At 39.8% G+C, this 17,987-nt stretch overlaps 2 protein-coding genes across 4 annotated transcripts; both read right to left on the bottom strand.

The window, feature by feature from the left end:
- Positions 1-51: 51 nt before the first annotated feature.
- On the bottom strand, positions 52-3,281 carry LOC103976369 (FCS-Like Zinc finger 8-like). 3 transcript variants are annotated; one of them, XM_065094176.1, is made up of 4 exons: positions 2,150-3,281; positions 2,009-2,066; positions 1,001-1,913; positions 52-535 (listed from the first exon to the last, which is right to left on the bottom strand). In XM_065094176.1, exons 3-4 carry the CDS (start codon positions 1,825-1,827, stop codon positions 466-468), a joined length of 897 nt encoding a protein of 298 aa, XP_064950248.1. In that variant the 5' UTR covers positions 1,828-1,913; positions 2,009-2,066; positions 2,150-3,281; the 3' UTR covers positions 52-465. The 3 variants fall into 3 exon arrangements, with proteins under 3 accessions (XP_064950248.1, XP_064950249.1, XP_064950247.1); XM_065094177.1 differs by lacking the exon at positions 2,009-2,066 and having other exon boundaries at positions 2,150-2,433; positions 2,516-3,280; XM_065094175.1 differs by having other exon boundaries at positions 2,009-3,281.
- Positions 3,282-5,981: 2,700 nt separating this feature from the next.
- On the bottom strand, positions 5,982-17,613 carry LOC135601081 (serine/threonine-protein kinase EDR1-like). The gene is made up of 13 exons (XM_065094174.1): positions 17,158-17,613; positions 16,406-16,828; positions 15,514-15,614; positions 13,274-14,532; positions 12,919-12,959; positions 11,455-11,523; positions 11,245-11,345; positions 9,410-9,488; positions 9,231-9,329; positions 8,700-8,768; positions 8,334-8,383; positions 6,829-7,005; positions 5,982-6,477 (listed from the first exon to the last, which is right to left on the bottom strand). Exons 1-13 carry the CDS (start codon positions 17,548-17,550, stop codon positions 6,342-6,344), a joined length of 2,997 nt encoding a protein of 998 aa, XP_064950246.1. The 5' UTR covers positions 17,551-17,613; the 3' UTR covers positions 5,982-6,341.
- Between the last annotated feature and the right edge of the window lie 374 nt (positions 17,614-17,987).

The raw sequence follows: 17,987 nt of genomic DNA, 5'->3' as shown, positions 1-17,987 counted from the left end.
CTTTAATTGAGAACTCCACATTCAACATCATAAAACTATATGCAAAGCAGATGAAACAAACAATCACACCAGTATGACAATTTCTAGAGGCTAATAGATAAGGCAGGATACAATGCATTTATCGTTCTTCTATACACATGCTGCATGATCCAAGTTTGCTGATAGCAGCATAAGAGAATGAGAGGCACCGCATCGATTGGTTTTCACTCTGAAACATAGCATGCACCAAACAACATTGATCTGAGGTTTATACATCAATCAGACAAAGCCTACGGAGAGGAACAGCAGCAATCTAAGAAATCCTCTGTAGAAAATTCCACTCGGCAGGCAAATGATACTAACAACACACAAACAATCGCTTCTCCATGCTCCCGAAACCCGATCAAATTTAGAGAATGATAGCAAACAAGGAGCCATTTATGTGAGTCTGCTTATAGGATTTCATTCACAGTTTGGAATAGTGATTCAGCACTTCTCCTTTCCTTCATCAAACATCTCTTGGTAGTGGCATTCATTGCTGCAGAACGCCCTCTCTCTGAAAAAGGGAAAAATGATACTGTTTACTCTTTCGCAAGAAGAATTCTTAGATCTTATAAGAAACAGACAACAGGAAAAATCAAGCGATGCCAAGCTTTCAAGACATTTTTCCAAATAGTCTCAAACAAGAATCCAGAAATCACAATTTTCTTTGAATGGAAAAGAACTGCAACATTCTTTCCCCAATGTGTAATTCAACATGAAATGATTTTGACAATAGATAAACATGAAACCTGGTCAGACTTACCTATATTTGATCAAAATAGATGCAATAATTGATGCAAAAAAACAGGGAAAAGAACATTCTTTCCACAATGGTGTAGTGATCATATGGACCAGAACCCTAATGATTTGCTCATGACACAATTATGTGGTGCAGTTTCCTTGTCTGGATATGCACTAAAATAATTCAAAGATGACTGAAGGCAGCAGCACAACACACAATTGAGATTAGCTGACCAACCTATACATGTAAACATCCTCCCCTGGGCCAATTTTCTTCTTGCAACCACAGCAGAAGCTCAAGAAATCATCTGATGCATAGCCTGACTGATCATTAGAAGACCCAATCTCGTTCGCTGAAGTGGCAAATCCATCACAGCAACTCTCGATGATGCAATTATCATATATATGAGTGGTCCTCCGGTTTGGCCCATGCAAGATCACACAAGTGTAGTCCTCCGACAGTTCCATCTCCGACTGCGGAAGGCACCCCGTGGAAACCCGGGGAGAAGAATTCAGCGTATCAGAACCCATCCGGCCTGTCTCAGCAGAAGATCTCCGAGCAGGAGAGTACAAGGCCAACAGTGAATTCCTAGTCTTGATGCCAAACTCTATAGGTGATTGAAGGGAGTCGCCAGAGTCTGTTGTCGGAGTTGAGCTGAACTGAGGAGGATCGGTAGGAAGAGGAGGTATTTGAATCTTAAACTGAGACCCAAAGACCACCATCCTCTTCTCTGTCTTGGAAGTTTTCTTAACAGAGTCTCCAGCGGTGAGGACCTCAAGTAGGCCAAGTCCAATGGCTCTTGGCTCCCCATTCTCCCGAGGTAGCTGTCTGCACTCGTTAGCAGAAATGGGACTAACAGTTGCTGAGAAGATGGCCATTATTGAGTTCCTACAGAAGAAGAAGGGGTTCCTAATGGCAGAGAACGGCTTGGTCTCCAGTATGGAAGTCTGCAATGCGCCTGCTTCGGGGTCTGCAGTGCTCTTTGGGGAGAAGCCAACAAGGAGCCTTGGAGAGGTGAAGAGAGAGGCAGCACTGGAAGATAAGAGGGAAGCAGGATCAGACATCAGGCCTTGTTTGCTGCTGACCGATCTGGACCTCTTCCGCAGCACAATACCCTGAATCTTTTAATCTCAGAAACATGGAAAGGCGACTGCAATGGGAAGCGAGAGAGGATATATTACAACCAGTAGAGCAGAAAAAGGGAAGGGGAGAAAAAAGAGGACGAGAATGAGCCAGTTTCTTTACCCTCCTCTCCTTTGCTCCCATCTCCAAAGGATGAATTGGAACTCGTAGAATACTAGAACTATGGGCAGAAAAATTCTTACTACAACCGAGAAATTAAGCATAGATAGGTTCTTGGAAGAAATAATGGAACCATGAGCTTACCAATCTTGCCTCGATTGCTCCTATCTGATCATCAGGGGAAATAACAACCGAATGAAGGGATCTTAAAGTTCTTCAAAGTTCTCTCCTTTTTGGTTTCATGAGTTCTGTAAAGTGTTTTTTGGATCAATCTTGTTCCTTTTGTCAGACAACCAAAGAAAAGAAGAATCTTTTTCTTTTCCACCTCACGTACTCCTCTAACCTTCAATAAAACAAACCCTACACTTCAAATCCATTGATACTAACCACAGAGAAATCCGTGAAATGATCTCCAGAACTGAAACCTGCTGCTGGAAATAATGTCACATGAATCCTATTGATCCAAGACAAACATATAAAACATTGAGGCAAAGATGGAAATTTGCTTGCCGGTGTTTATTAGCCAAAAAATCAAGGTCCTCATCTTTCCCGCGATCCGTCGACGCTAAACGAGCAAAGAAATCATCTTTAATGCGCACCACGCAACAGTCTCCCTGACCTCCAAACAAAGAGATGATTCTAAAATTCCAAATTAACTCTAAAGGGCAACGAAAGACCCATCAAGATCGTTCCTTTCTTCTTCTTTCCACTGCTCCGATCAATGATGTAATCTTTTAACACACACTCCCTCCCTCTCTCTCTCTCTCTCTCTCTCTCTCTCTCTCTCTCTCTCTTTCTCTCTCTCGTCCTCTATGGTCCGTTAAGTCGCCCTGTCCAAGTCAACTTGGATTGAAGAAACGGAGAAGCAATGCAGTGGATATAAAGAGGAGAGAGAGAGAGAGAGAGAGAAGCCAATGCAGTTTTGGAACGAAAGCGGTATGATTCCTAGGATCCAACACTCGCAATGATCTTACCTCCACCAAAGGACTGGGGCAGAGAAGACGAGGCGACGAAACTTGAGCATTTCTTTACGGCTCAGTACAGACCTCCATTAGTCACCGACTGAGCCAAAGCAAAGAAGTAGCGGCTCGGCTCAGAAGCCGGCTTTAAGCACATGAACGTTAGATCGGTGCTCGATGACACGTCACATCACCACCACCTTAACTTTCAGGGAGGGATGAGTCGGTCATTACATCGCCGCCGAAATTTTCAGGCATGAGAAGAACACGGCTCGGTGACAAAGGACGAAGCAGGCTGCCAAACGAGCCACGAGAGGCCAAATCCGTCTCGGCTCGGGAGCACCTTTGAGACAGCGCAGTCGTAGAAGAGGGTTAGGTGAATGCTGCTGTCGGCATCATATCGAGCTCTACCCCTTCTTTGCTTCATCAATTATTGCTCCCCTAGAACCTGCTAAATGATGATCTTTGACGTGAACCAAATCAAATGGGGGCCATCGCCTTTTACCCAATCTCATGATAGATGTGATCATAATCTATGATGGATTTATGTCTGTATAACCCCTCCTCAAGGTAGGCCTCCCTTTTTAACTCCTGTAAGAAGTCATAGATGGAAATATGAAGTCATATGTTTGTTCATTGATGCAATGCAAGAGAAGAAGTGTTGTAGCATATGATGAATTTGATTTGAGGTAAACCATATATATATCATGGATGGCAAGCCAAAATCATTGGCTACCAGCTACAGTCACTGTCTTGATGTTTCATGTCATCTATTGGTACCCCACATAGGGGTATATAATTATTATCTTCTGACCTACTACTTGTGGTCAACTAAAACTTGTGTGGGCATTGTGATTTGGCCAAATTGTGTTGAAACAACTAATTGGGTTGTTATGTCATTTATAATAATAATACTCTTAGCAATTTGGGTTCCTTTGTTCATCATGAAGAAAGAAAGAGAAAGAACTTCACTAATGGGACCACCTTCCATCAATTTGACTTTGTCCAAGCCAACTTCAATGCTTCCTTCCCTTTATCACAAATTAATCATATAAAGTGACCTCATTCCTGTGATTGGCTACTCTTTCATCTCAGTCATCAGATAAACAACAAACAGAAGAAAATTTTCTGGTATACAAAGAGAGTAAAAGATAAGAAAAGAAGGTGTGTGATTGGAGTTTGAGGTTTAATCCAAGCCAGCAAGTGATACTGGTAGGAGAAAGTAAGACTCGACACATGGTAAAAAGATTGCTTGCTATAGTGAGGAGGGTTGTCAAACCTCAGCCCCACTGCAGCACAAACAAAAAAGATCAGGTGTGACTGATGCCTGGTGGATCCGAATCTTGCTTGAGAACATTGGCTAGAAGACATGTAAAGGAGAGCACTATAGAAAAGCTCGTTCACCTCTTTGTGCTACAAGGGAAAAACTGCATATGGGGAAGGGGAAATCTCGAGCAGTTTAATCTGCCACTCTTTTTGTGTTTTCAGGGGTCACTGCGCATGGTGGTTCTCTTTATGGACGGAGGACCACAAGGCTTCACTCTTGCCTTGCTGAAGTGACCAAAAGAATCTGGCTTATTTGTCGTTGTAGGTAGAATAGTTTGTTTGCGAAGCAACGAAATCTATGCTTAATATGTTGATAGATTGCAGTTAAGATTAGATGTCGAAAGAGAGAGAGAGAGAGAGAGAGCGAGAGGTCATATGCAGCTGCTGAAAAAGATTTGTCTGCAGCAATGGTGTAACATGTTGAAAAAGACGACGATAATTGCAGCTGGTGAAGACCCAAATTGGATTGTTGAAGCAGAATATCTGATGTGGTGTAAGAAATATTGTGTGTGTTCCATACACATTAAAGCTCTATCGATTGCATATATCCTTGAAAACCATCAACTTTGAATAAAGAAAGCATTGTCTTTTTGCCCAAATCTTTGAGACCACTTTTCTTGTTAAGAGAAAGAAAAGGTAGTTCACTTCACCAACATGCACCGGTGGTCAGTGCATGTGTCGGAACAGATTACTGCTCGGAGAGGTCACCGAGGGGCACTGTGCACATTTCCTCACAACACAGCCATTCGCTTGCCGTATGTGCTCCATCATGAGTTTGGTGGATCCAACCTTGCCTGTTCGTCCTTAGAAATTGAGAAACTAGGAGAGAGAAGCCACTCCAAGAACACTTGTGTGTAACTTTATCCCATCGTGCAAAAGTCTCTTATGAGAGAATTTGGTAAAGGCAGAGAGTGCCCATTTCCTCACGATAGAGCCACTACTAGCTGTATGGGCTCTATCTATCATTAGTTTTGGTGGATCCAACCACGCCCCTTCGTCCTTACCGGTATCACACCAACTCTCTCTAAGAAAAGTCATACACACTTGTGTGGTACCGTTGCCCCTGAAATGCATCATGCAGTGACAAGATCACCCTCGTCAGAATCCCCTCCCTCTCCTTCGAGTTGGTGTTCAAACGACTGCATGAAACTCTTTTCAACTTTATCCTCTTCGATCATATCGCTTTTGGGGGACTGATGCAGGTCTTTCGCTTGATACACAGTATGTTGTTGTTATGGAGGTTAGGTTGACGGCAGCTCTCATCATCACCGTATGGAACATGACAGAAGAGAGCAGCCCATCGGTCCACCTCCTTCAATTATTGCATGTTTTGACCTAAACGATTTGTTGGCACACGCACGTTCACCGCCAAAATGGATGTCTCTTTCGGTATTGTGATGGTACATGCCTGGACAATGTGCAAGGTCTTATCCCCATGGACCATAGCCAGGCATGTCAATGCCAGACTTCGACTTCGATTAGCTGTGCAGTTAATGACAAGACTTTGTTGCTGATTCAAGCACCATAGTTGTTCACGGTCGCTGCTCTTTTTGTGTCATTATGATCTGTGAAAGCTTGCTTATGTTGCATATTGTAGGCTGTAGCAAATTGATCATATATGCGGGATGGATCAGACTTTCTATGCCTGATGGTTCTATTCTAGTCTAACTCCAAGAAAAATAAAAGCAATGTAAGAAAGTTCATAGTTTACACATTATGCAACAGATTTATGATAAAAGAGAGTACAGATACAATTACAGTCCATCAAGTAAAACTATGCACTGTTCACCCTCATACACCCCGTCAAGTAAAACTATGCACTGTTCACCCTCATACAGGGGTGTTATCCATAAAAGATGGCCGGTTTCGGCTTGCAAACACAGTTAACAAAGAACAGGTTGCAATTTTCTTTCTATACATAACACAAGGCTTTTGACTTCACTGTACAGACTGCCACGGAAAATTTTTTTTGCAACGGCAGCAAGAGAGCCACAAGGAGAGTCGACTATGGCCAGAGCCAACCCATGAAAGTCACCTAGTATGCTTAGTGATCAAGGCGTCAGGTTCACTGATATCTCTTGTGGCATGGGAGGGCTTTGTGTCTCCTGATGTGATGGAATGACAAGCCGCTGTAGGGACCTCAGAGCAGTTGTCAGTTGTGCAAACGAGGGCCGCAGGCTTGGATCCCTGGTAAGAAACCATTCAAACCAGAGTTAGGAATATATGTGGCTAAACTAATTAGAACAAGAGGCTTGAATTCCTTTGTAAGAGAAACTAAACCACTGGACCAGAGTACTAGGAGCAGTTAAGCTAAATGAGACAGTTAGAACTCTGCATTGCATTACAAGGCACCATAGATGCATCATAGAATAGGATCAATCTAACCTACTCTGAAAAATATAGTTCAGGGCTACAGGTGGTAATCTAAAGGAACGCCTTAAATTTGACGTGACGAACCATTCAAATATTCCTCAAGGAAGTCGGTTGTTGCATATAAAAATAGAAGGTTCAAATAGGAATTTCAGGTTTGGAGCTTACGTTTGCCAGCATTCCCAAATGATCCTTGCAACCAAGGGATCAACTTCTTTTGGGACGTCAAGCCGTCGGTCCTGGAATCCAACAGCTCCAACCACTTGCATTGGGTTCATTCCGCTCCATGGCATCCGCAGCGTCGCAAGTTCCCACAGGATTACTCCAAAACTATAGACATCACATCTGCAAAATTCCACATCGATTACATGAAAGAGGTGAATGGTTGGAAAATGAATGCAAGAACCATTCTGTACCATAAATCTGCTACACCAAAACTAAGATAGAATTAGATTTAGTACCAAAATACCTTGGCCTATCATTACATCCATAAAAGAGCTAAATGCATCAGTTGGATGAGGTGAGTCAGTTCACACCAGTGGTGAAAGGAATTGGAAGCCTTAAACAATAAGCGATTTGGACAACTCATAGTACGACTACTTCAATAGACCTTTTGCTGGTTAAAAAGAACTCGTGCATCCGCCAAATAGATGGAATTTAGATTTATTGCTGACTCCATCATTATTCACATATTTAATGAAGTTTGTTAAGAACTAAAGTTTTCAACTTCCAGATACATTAGGCACATACTACTTGTCATTTCATTTATGCTGGAAAACTTCGATATGAGAAAAAAGGAGAATATTCTATTTGCAGCCGATGGTTCAGAACTACCATCAGAAAGAATGGTGCCCCCAAAACTCATAAGCTAAAACAACATAGAGATAGATCTTGTAATCACCAATAGTCCACCATGTCAATGCCATGTAAACATATACTCCAACAGACTGCAGGCACCCTCACCACCTATTTAAAGTTAAAAAACTTCATATGCCAAGCGACTAGATGGGCTGTCAAGATTTTACATCGTCATCCCCTACCCTGACATTTGAAATATGTTATACAAGAATAAGCTGCAGATACAAAAAAAATTTTATTTGCCATTCATGCAAGGGTAAACAGGTCTGCTCTTATTTATTGGTCCACACTATAGATGTCACCTCAGTCAACATAGGAATGAAAATAAAGAGTTCAAGATCATAATTCTACTTACCTGGATTCAAATGGTCTTTTATTGGGAATATATACAAAATCTAACAAGATGGATTACAAATTTGTTTGACCCCACCACTTATCATCAGAAACACATATATTGCATTGTCGTTGATTTGAGCTACCTTTTTATATAGGCTTCATACAACCTCCTTGGTAGAGCTTGCAACTAGACCGAAGATAATACGAAACAAACCAAGTGTCTAAATTTGCATAATCCTATTGCTCAAAATTAAGAACAGAATCATATGGCTAAATTTTAAACTATGCAGCTGTATTTTATCTGTATGTGGATTTGCAATGAACTGGAAATTCAGAAACAATTGATGACTGAGTCATGGCGCAAGATCTAGGAAAGCAACATAAATTACAGAATGCTTCCTGAAGAATCTGTGATAAAATTATCCACTAAAGTTGTGAAATATCTTGTATCTATTGATGGCATTAATCAGGAAACTCACTTTTCATTGGATTTTTCATTGCGCAACACCTCTGGTGCCATCCACTCAGGCTATCAGATCAAAGAAAAAAAGAGTTAATAAGAAAACAGAGAATAATAGCGACAGTTAATTAATTGTTTTGTCATGATTAAGAGGCATCTGCAATTGCCTCCCTTAACTACTTGCCTCTCTCATGAGATCCACCTGCTGTGAGTCACAGGTATGTCTCATCTAATTCACAGAGAGATATGTGGTATGCAGTATATTTATGACAATTTGCTTATGCACATTCATGTTACACCATTCTATTAACAATAAATATTATTAGAAATATTCATTTCAACATTAGCTTCAAAAGTCATAAGCAACAAAAGTAATAATTCTTACCGTCCCAGCTGTGGATTTTGATGATAGAAATGTACTATGCTTCAAGCGTGACAAGCCAAAATCACAAACCTGAAAGTGCGGGATTGAAAAAACTGTAATTTGATGGCATAATGGTCAACTAATTTCTACAAGAATTAAATTTCACGTGAGAAAGGCACTCATCTAGGCATGGTATTTAAAACTCCATTGTAATTTAAAGGAGCTTATTTGTCCATGTTATTTAGAATTCCATCTCCAGTTTAACTGATATCTAGCAGTACGGTATACTGCTAAAAGAGAAAAAAATGTAATAAGCAATATCACGAAATTAAAGAAGGAGCTGGAACGGACAATACCATCAGAGTTTGTGTCAACCAAGTTGATCATGAATATTTTGTTGACAAAGAAATTGTACAGCACTATGCCTTATCATTGTTAACTTTTGAATAATTTTTTTAGTGGGACATTTCAGCTATTTAACTAATGAAAAATAAGGCAACATAGATCAGTGGAAAAGAAACAAACGGGATAAGGTTTAACACCATTACATACCTTTACAGTCCAATTCTTGTCGACCAATAAGTTAGGTGATTTAAGATCCCGATGCACGATGGTAGGCACACTGGTGTGCAAGCAATTCATTCCCTTGGCCTATGAAACAAAATTATTATAAAAAACTACATAATATAAGCAATCAAGAAGCTTGAGATGCAACTATTCGGCAGTCATACCACATCAAGGGCCATTTTTATCCTGCGCTTCTCGTCAATTTGACAATGAGGACGATGAAGAATTCTGTACAAGCTTCCTCTGAAATTTCCGTTCCAAACAAGTATAAAAATTGTTTGAACAAAAAAAAAACATTAACTTGAAAAATATGAAAGAATAAATCTAAAGTAAGGCTAATAAATTAGCATTTAAGAGAAAAACGAGTTACTTACAAGCAAGCATTTGTTTTTTCAGAAACAAATATTCTTAGAAACCAATTAGAAGAATGATGGTTGTGCCTAGAAAATACAACATAAAAGGCCAAGCATAAAGCAAATCTATGGACAGTATAAGTTTTCAAAAAATTCCTCATCTAGAAAATTGCTTCCTCCTATCTCTCTTGCTTACTGATCACTAAGCAAGGCAGCGATGTGCCTCCATAAGTATAACAAGACATTTTTAACATTGTTTTCTTTGATGCAAAGAATAAGAACATCCCAAGTGATCAAAAAGGCAAATTTCAGTAGTACAAGTTGCACATGACAATGTTTAAGAAAAGAGCTAAGAAGTACACAATTCTGAGTCTCAGAGAACTTTGACCATGTTGTACAGACAAAGTGTTTTATGGTCTGCTAACACTCACTTATGGGCAATGTTAACTTGTACCGAATGGCACAGACCCCATATATATCAAGACACCATAACTAAGGTAGAGGTAGCAAAGTTGCTCTCAAGCCAATCCTACTAGAACACAACCCATTTGAGATGACCCATGGGAATGTCTGTAGGTTCCAAGTTATGAAATTTTGAGTTGTTGGCAGGTCAAGTCAGGTTCAAATCAAGCATATTTTTCCTTCATACTAGGGTTCAATTCTATATAATTTATTTCCAAAAAACAACTCACAACTGGCCTTAGTCAGCCATCCTAAGCTTGCAAGGTCCGTTTGAGTTCAGGTATGACTGCTTTGGTTGTGGGCACACAGTGTGCCAACAAAATTTAAAACCATGCTGTGCCAAAATGAAATCACTAAACAAAATTATTTGTTTTTCTGCACCATGGCACCACACACCCCTAGCTGATAAGACTTCAATCAATGGGACCATTAGCAAATGAACAAAAGCCACATGATAAAAAGCAGCATAGCCATGGAGTCCTAAATAATAAGTGAAAATATTCGGTTTCCAATGAATATCCACCACACTGAGACTAACATCAATAAATATGTGATAACATAGGTATGAACAAAAAACAATATCAAAGGCCAAATTGCACTAGTGCAGGGACATGGCAAACTTAGCAAAACCAATTGAAATGACAAGCATCTTACCAAAGTTGAAGACTAAGTATAACATAAGTAGCAACTAAATAATCCATTTGCAGGAGTAGAAACACAATACAATTACCACGTCTTGTAAAATGCTTTCAGTCGACATATGTAGACAATGTATATGCACAGGAAAAGAAACATGTATAGTTCTGCTATGTATAGCAGTTGATATGCATAGGATGAGGCCCATCCGATTAAAAAGATAATCCCTCTACTATTCAGTATCATCACCCTTCCTTCTCTATGTAGTGTATGAACATGTATCTAACTGATGTCAGATATTATCTAACATGAAGCACATTTGTATTTTTAAGGTATATACACATAAACAGACAAAGATTGTTACAACAGATGGAGTGTGACATCGACTTAGCATTTTCCATTAAGAAAAAAAATGAAAGATTTAAGACTAATTAAATATCAATAGTGAAATTCCTTGCTCAATAAAACAATTTAGCATATAAAGACAAACATTTTAACTCAGGCCAAACTCCTGTCCTATGCATATAAAGAAAGGACCTGTATATCACCTTGGAAGAAACTCTGAAACAATAGATAGGTTAGGGGGACGAGTTACAGCACCCATGAAAAGAACAACATTTGGATGACGCAACCTCCGCATTATTTGTACCTAGATGACAAATAATTAAATTAGTAGAAGCATCTATTGTTATTTCAGGTTCAAAGTTCAGCAAGCAAGCATGCATGAAAAACAATGAGGTATAGAAATATTCACATACTTCACTTCGGAATTCATCCAGAGCATCCCCATAAAAGTCCTGGTCTAGGAACTTCTTCACAGCTACTTCCTGTATTAGAAAACAACCACATGAATGTTAATATGAATATAAGAATCTCAATGATCTAAGTTACGTGTTTGTTTTTATTCATATACTTGGAGTGTGTACATCTAGATATAACATAAAACCGGCAAAGGATGCATGTCTATAAGCATGACTTAAGCCATTGTGTTCATGTCCCTATAAAAAATCTACACTAGCTCTTTGTCAATGACAGCATGCTATATGGTATCAGTCTCTTTGAAACTTCTCTGTCCCTATCTATCTCTTAAAGGCTTAAACTTACCAACTTAATCTGTGAGCAAGAAACCCACTCAGGATGCTTGCTCTTCAAAGGAAATGGGAACCGACCATTGCTAGATGAGTCCTTCCTGCTTGAAATGTAATTGCATTTATGAAAAAAAGTTGCTACCAGAGTCCATTGGTGAGAAGGTGACAGTGAACCAAACTCATCAAGGTCCCAAATGACAAGAAGTTGGTGTCCCCATTTTTTATCAGAGCTATATATTCACCAAATTACATGGTAAAAGAGCATGGGCTGGTACTTTTAAGTCCACCAAAGATTGAAATTATTTGTGTCGTTTGAGATAGGAAACATTTATATTAAAAAGTCTCATTTTGTCCTTCATGACTAGACCCCTTTTCCCTTCCTAGAAGCAATATGAGTATAACAAGATTTCACGTACAACCAGCCTAGTATTACCAGGGCCTAGATTACTTCAGAACCATATAAATGATGTTCATCGACCATATTCGACATGAAATTTTGTCACCTAAACCATACACAGTAACAAGGACTATATTGCACAAGCCAAAGAATAATCACAGAATCGACGGAAACATCATAAATGAAAAACTCCTAAAAGCACAAATCTACAGCATGTCTAAGTGGTTATATTCTGCCCATTTATCAGTCAATGAAAGATGCTCAGATAAGGTGACCAAGTATATGTATATTATGAAGACACCAAAGTATGTCAACTATGATGTTTCCCTGCAATTCTTATGGATCAAGTTGCTTTCTCCACATTTATTTAAGTATATGTTCAATTGCATCAAAATAATGTGTATATTACAATCACTATATAAAGTTCCAGGTTAGCCACCATAACGAATCATTGGAATAAAGCCAATACTCACGAGGAGTATCTTAGAACTAGGAATTGCTCTTCTCAGAAAACTAGTCTAAACAAACTTAGTAAGAAGAGGTCAAGTTAGAATAACAAACTTGATGACAAATCATAAACCAAAGTTAAACAAACTGATCAAACAAGATGAATTTTCTCATTTCCCAGACGAAACAAAATATAATTGGACCTTAGAATGCCCCCAAGTTTTTACCCACTTTGGGCATTGGCTATTTGTGGAAATTAGAATATCAATATGCCATAGGAAGCAACTCACCGTGCCATTCCAATCTGCACGATACACTTCTCCGTATGATCCTACTCAAGAGGAAAAAAACTGAAGTCACAAGTTGTCAATTTATTCAATATGAACTAAGTAAAGAAGTGCCATAAATATGTGAAAACATATCATGAAGAGTAAGAGTCAGATAACAATGAAACAAGTGAAGAAAGAAACGCAAGATAGATTATATCATAATTTCCATGGAAGGGACAAATCTGACAGAAAAAGATCATGAAATATTCAAAATATAGATTGCTAGCCCACCTGCGGAAGATAGAAGTTTTCCATTGAAAAAAAAAATATAAGAATCTGATTTGAGAACAGGTTAAGTTAAATCTTAAGCACGTACCTAATCCAATCCTCTCTCCAATTATTATATCTTCCCATGGGATTTCCCACTCCGCCACGTCATCTAGCATTGGGTCGAGCTGACTTGGCCTGGCTTGGGAAGAACTCGAAGATTCTTGATCAACTGAGCTTACACTTGTTCCCAGAAATCTATCATGAGAGCACTTTTTCGGATCATGTTTCTCGTTAATATTTTTCATGTGTCCACTCAGTTCATGTGGTTGGCTCATTTTTGAAACTACTCCACGTGTACGGTCATCCATTAAATACTTTTCTCCAGATGATAGAACTGAGACAAGTGATTTATCTGCTGGCAGATCAAAATGGCGACTATCCAATTCATGATTCCGGTTTTTTTCGGGAGCATTACCTGATTCAACACATTCTGAGAAAGAATAGCCGATGCTTAGAGAAGTGCCACTGGTTTGATTTGCAGAACTTATTACCCCAACAGAGTTTGAACTGATGGAAGAGCCAGCAACATTAGTTGAACCACCGGAATATACTTTTGCAGCTGGCCCAGGCATTTTAGAAGATGATGCATTCAGTACATGATTCCTCCGCGGAACTGACAATTCCACAATATTATTCTGTTTTGTGTTACGAGTTTCATTGCATGCAGATTGTCCTTTCCAAATCAATGGAACTTGGGATCTTCCAGGACCTAAAGCAACTTTTTCACTTCGCCTCTGGTATCCACCATTTGTACTATCAGTAGCTTTGGAATGTGGAGAACTTTCTCCAACTCCAGTTACCCTGAAAGGGTTCAGTTCAGCAAAGAGATTTGTTGAATCTACAGAATTTTGTGGATTCAATGCCATATTGACCTTTCTTTTCCCGGTATTATCACCATCCACAGCGGCACCAACAATCCCTTTCTGCTTTGAGCAGGTTGCACTGGTCAAAGATGTAAACTGATCAGGTTGGTCTTGCATACACAAACTCATATTTCCCCCAGAAAGAGCTCCATTAGTTGTAGAGGATTCACCATTACAATCACTTTGAACTGAAGGCATCACAATTGATTTTTCATATCTTAATCTTTTATCTAAGGCCGTACTTTCATCTAAGAATGGAACTTCATTACCACCTTTATGTTCACCACCTAATAATTCATCCTTGAAATGATCTTCCTCTGGTTTGCTGGTTGAAGGGCTCATATTCTTGCTTACTTTAGGATTGGAAGAAGTGTCTTTTAAACTTAGTACATCTGCAGGGATTAAGGTGCCCGGGGCAGCCATAAGATCAACCAAGAATTCTCTAAAACAGAACAATAGATATTAGCATTATAATTAGCACTGCAACATAATATCAAATTAATGATTGATACAGAAATGACAGTAGCAAAATGTTAAAGACTACAAGTAGCAGTCATGTTCCAATTGTTCATTTCAAAATTACAACATAAATTTATGATACTCAATAAAAAAACACGAATTTAGTCTTAGATCCCTAATATATCAGGGCATGAATTGACGAGGGGAAAAGAAGATCCTCATGTTGCAATATGGTAGCTGTTGTCTAAAACATCACAAACTCAGCTGATTAGGAATTTCTGAAATGGAAGCCAGCAAAAAAGAGGATACTTTCCATGTGATCAAGGACAACAAAAATCTCATCATTAGAGAAGTTCTCCAATGTAACAAAATGGAAACCAAATAATACTATCATGATGCATTTTTCAGCTTGCAGATTATGTTTGAAATGAAACCAAGAAAAGGACTTCTGGGGTTAAAAAAATATTTAAAATAATTGGCCCAAACAGAACTCAAGTTAACATTGCAGCCCCTTCTTCATTTGGTCTATCTGACTATTTATCACCTCTGATTATAAGGATAAGAAAATGTTATGTCTACAAAGGCACAGTTCACTCTCATAGGATGAGGTTATAATTTATAAATGTTAACAAGAATGCTAGCAGTATTAACATGGTTATGCAGTGTACATGAAGCAGCCATGAACACTAAAAAGAAGATTCCCAAATAGAGAAATGTTTTGCCAGGACCCAGACATAAAACCAAATCAAAATATAGGTCAGAAATAAGTTTCCAGGCTAAAATACAAACGGGATGCATATACCTCAGAGCTTTGTTCTTCAAATAAATACCCATCTAGTTCTCAAAGTATGAGAAATATAGTTATAGGCAATATAGGCCTCAACCTTGTCAATAAGGAAATGTTACTTAATAAAAGGAATATCAATGAAGTGCTCAAGAGTGGTAGAATAGCATAAGTACAAACCTTTCAGCCAACTTTATTATGTTGACAGCATCATCATCCACTCCAGTGTAGTGACTTCCTTTAACCAGCCTGCAAGGAATGCCAACATTATCCGCAAGAACCTGCATTATCATGTCAAGGAGACCATGTAGGATTGAGAACCAAAAAATCAATGTTACTAAAATATGTAAAAGCGAAAAGGGAACTCTATTTACATGTTGTCCCTTACTAATAAATCTCGTGTATGTTGAGATAATCATGGACATACAGATCCATCGAGCACAATAGAAACAAAAAAGAGTCCACTTATTGACAAGTTCATCACATGATGATTGTTTTTTTGTCCACATAATAGTTTTACAGGAATAGTTATTTAACAACAAAATATAGTTTGCTCTTTACCTAGAAAGTTGAAAGCATGACATTTTTCCTTTTTTTTTTTGCTACATGATGCATCTATACTGCATGACATACAACTTTAGGATCCCAACAAAAATCTACAGGTACTCATTAAGGAATCTTCAGATAAACTTTTTACTGAGCTAAATTTCAGCTCCATGCAATAATGATATGGCATATGCAATGCTCATACCATTCAAATTTCAGTAGATATTTAAATGATGCATACTAAATGACCTTAATAGGGTTATAGAAAAATAATGCCAGCAACTTGTTAGGCATACAAATTACAGGGCAATATGTAGCAGTCCACTCTTTTCTCTTACCTTAATCCATAATAATGAAAATGCACCCAGTTACAATATAAAACAGTTACATACATGTATGGCTAATCTGATACCACTCTTCAAAGACCACCAATGAAAAGGTGATTTGCATATAATCGCACATTAATTCCTGAAGCTGCTACAAAGTAAATCATGGCAATGTATCCCAAAAGAACAGAAAAACTAACCTTGAACAGTAGAGCACGGTGCCGAGATAACCCTATTCTTATGCAACCAATTGGTAACAAACTTGTCTGTTGTGTGGCTCGTAACTCAGTACTTTTCTCCATCCACTTTGTTAGCATGTCGTTTGCATCCCTTACAGGACCACCCATGTGTTCCATAACCAGCTCAGAGATTCTTTGCACCAGCAGCCCAATTTCGGCAGTAGGGCAGCCTAACAAAATGCACTGTGCAACTTGTTCCAACTCTACTAGTGCAGGGTCAATCGCACGGTTGACTACAATAACTTCAAAACCTAGATCCCCAATCCTTGTTTGGAGTTCATGTAGTGATGGCATTCTTCCATGATTCGCAGAATTTCCCAAGGGCCCAAAAATGTCATAGAATCCATCCACAACTTTCTCACCATAGTCAAGTACATTATAGTCCTGGATGCAGCACGTGTTAGAACAGTGTCTTGAAACCAAACCAACAGAGAAGAAGAAATTAAAGGAATCCTATAAGCTAGGGAGTCCCCCTCGCCCTTGCCATAAGAGAAATAGCCACCGGAAATTACATAGATTTGACATCAGGAATTGTCATGCATGTAAGCAATACAGAGCGTGATATTTACTATAAATAGAATTATAAACCCTAATTTCATTAAGAAAACCTAGAGTTAATTTTATTCCTTATCTAATCAACTCCCACTATTTTAACTATTAAAACCCCAAATCCAACCCTAAACGAAGATCAAACCGAGACCAACACAGCTCACCCAATATCGCCGTGACAGAGACTCTGCCGTCCCCTCCTCCCTCCCTTGCTCGATGCGGTCCCTCCCCAGGCTCAACAGCGTCGCCGCACGGATCTGATCGCCATCTAGATCGCCCCTGAACTCCGAATTGGAAGCGCTGATCGCGAGAGCGAGCTGCATCTGGAACTCCTCCTCCGACGATAAGTAGTCCTGCCGATCATCTGCAGCGGCGGCCGACCGCGGTGGCTCGGACGGGGAGGGCGGCGTCAGCGACGCCGCGGCCCGGTGGTCAGAGGCGCATGAGGGGGAGACGGTGGAGGTGGACGGCGCCGACGACGACGCTGCGGCGGCGGCCGGGGCGGGAATCTCGTTGGATCGGTGAGGGTGCCGCTTAATCTTAAATATGTGCTTCATCGGGCGTGCCGACGTTTAGGCGGATAACCACTTTCTTCGCGACGACGGCAGGACAGGGGAAGAAGTATTCGCTCCGATGTTATAGACCGAACCGAGTGTCCGCGTTAACTCAAACGGCCCATACTTGGCGTAAATTACACAAGTTACCACTATCCATCACGTGATTTACACGTGCATAATCACGCGTGCGAGCTACGCGGGAGGGCAAAACGTCCCATACGATCGCATTCGGTTTGTCCCTCATCATCCATCCAACCGCAGGCAGTGGCACCATTTCATCGCGTAACTCAGCCCGCGCTCGACGAGTCGGTCACACGACTCAGCTGTATGCACTCGAACGGCAGAATATTTGCGGGTTCCATTGGCCACTGCTGATAGTACAGGAAGCTATGGGATCGTCGGTGGAGACTGTTCTCACGAGTGGATTTCGAGGGGCG

Source organism: Musa acuminata, chromosome BXJ1-2, assembly GCF_036884655.1.
Source record: "Musa acuminata AAA Group cultivar baxijiao chromosome BXJ1-2, Cavendish_Baxijiao_AAA, whole genome shotgun sequence".
Lineage (NCBI taxonomy): Eukaryota > Viridiplantae > Streptophyta > Magnoliopsida > Zingiberales > Musaceae > Musa > Musa acuminata.
The sequence above is the reverse complement of the archived record's forward strand: the minus strand, read 5'-3'. Positions and strand labels throughout refer to the sequence as shown.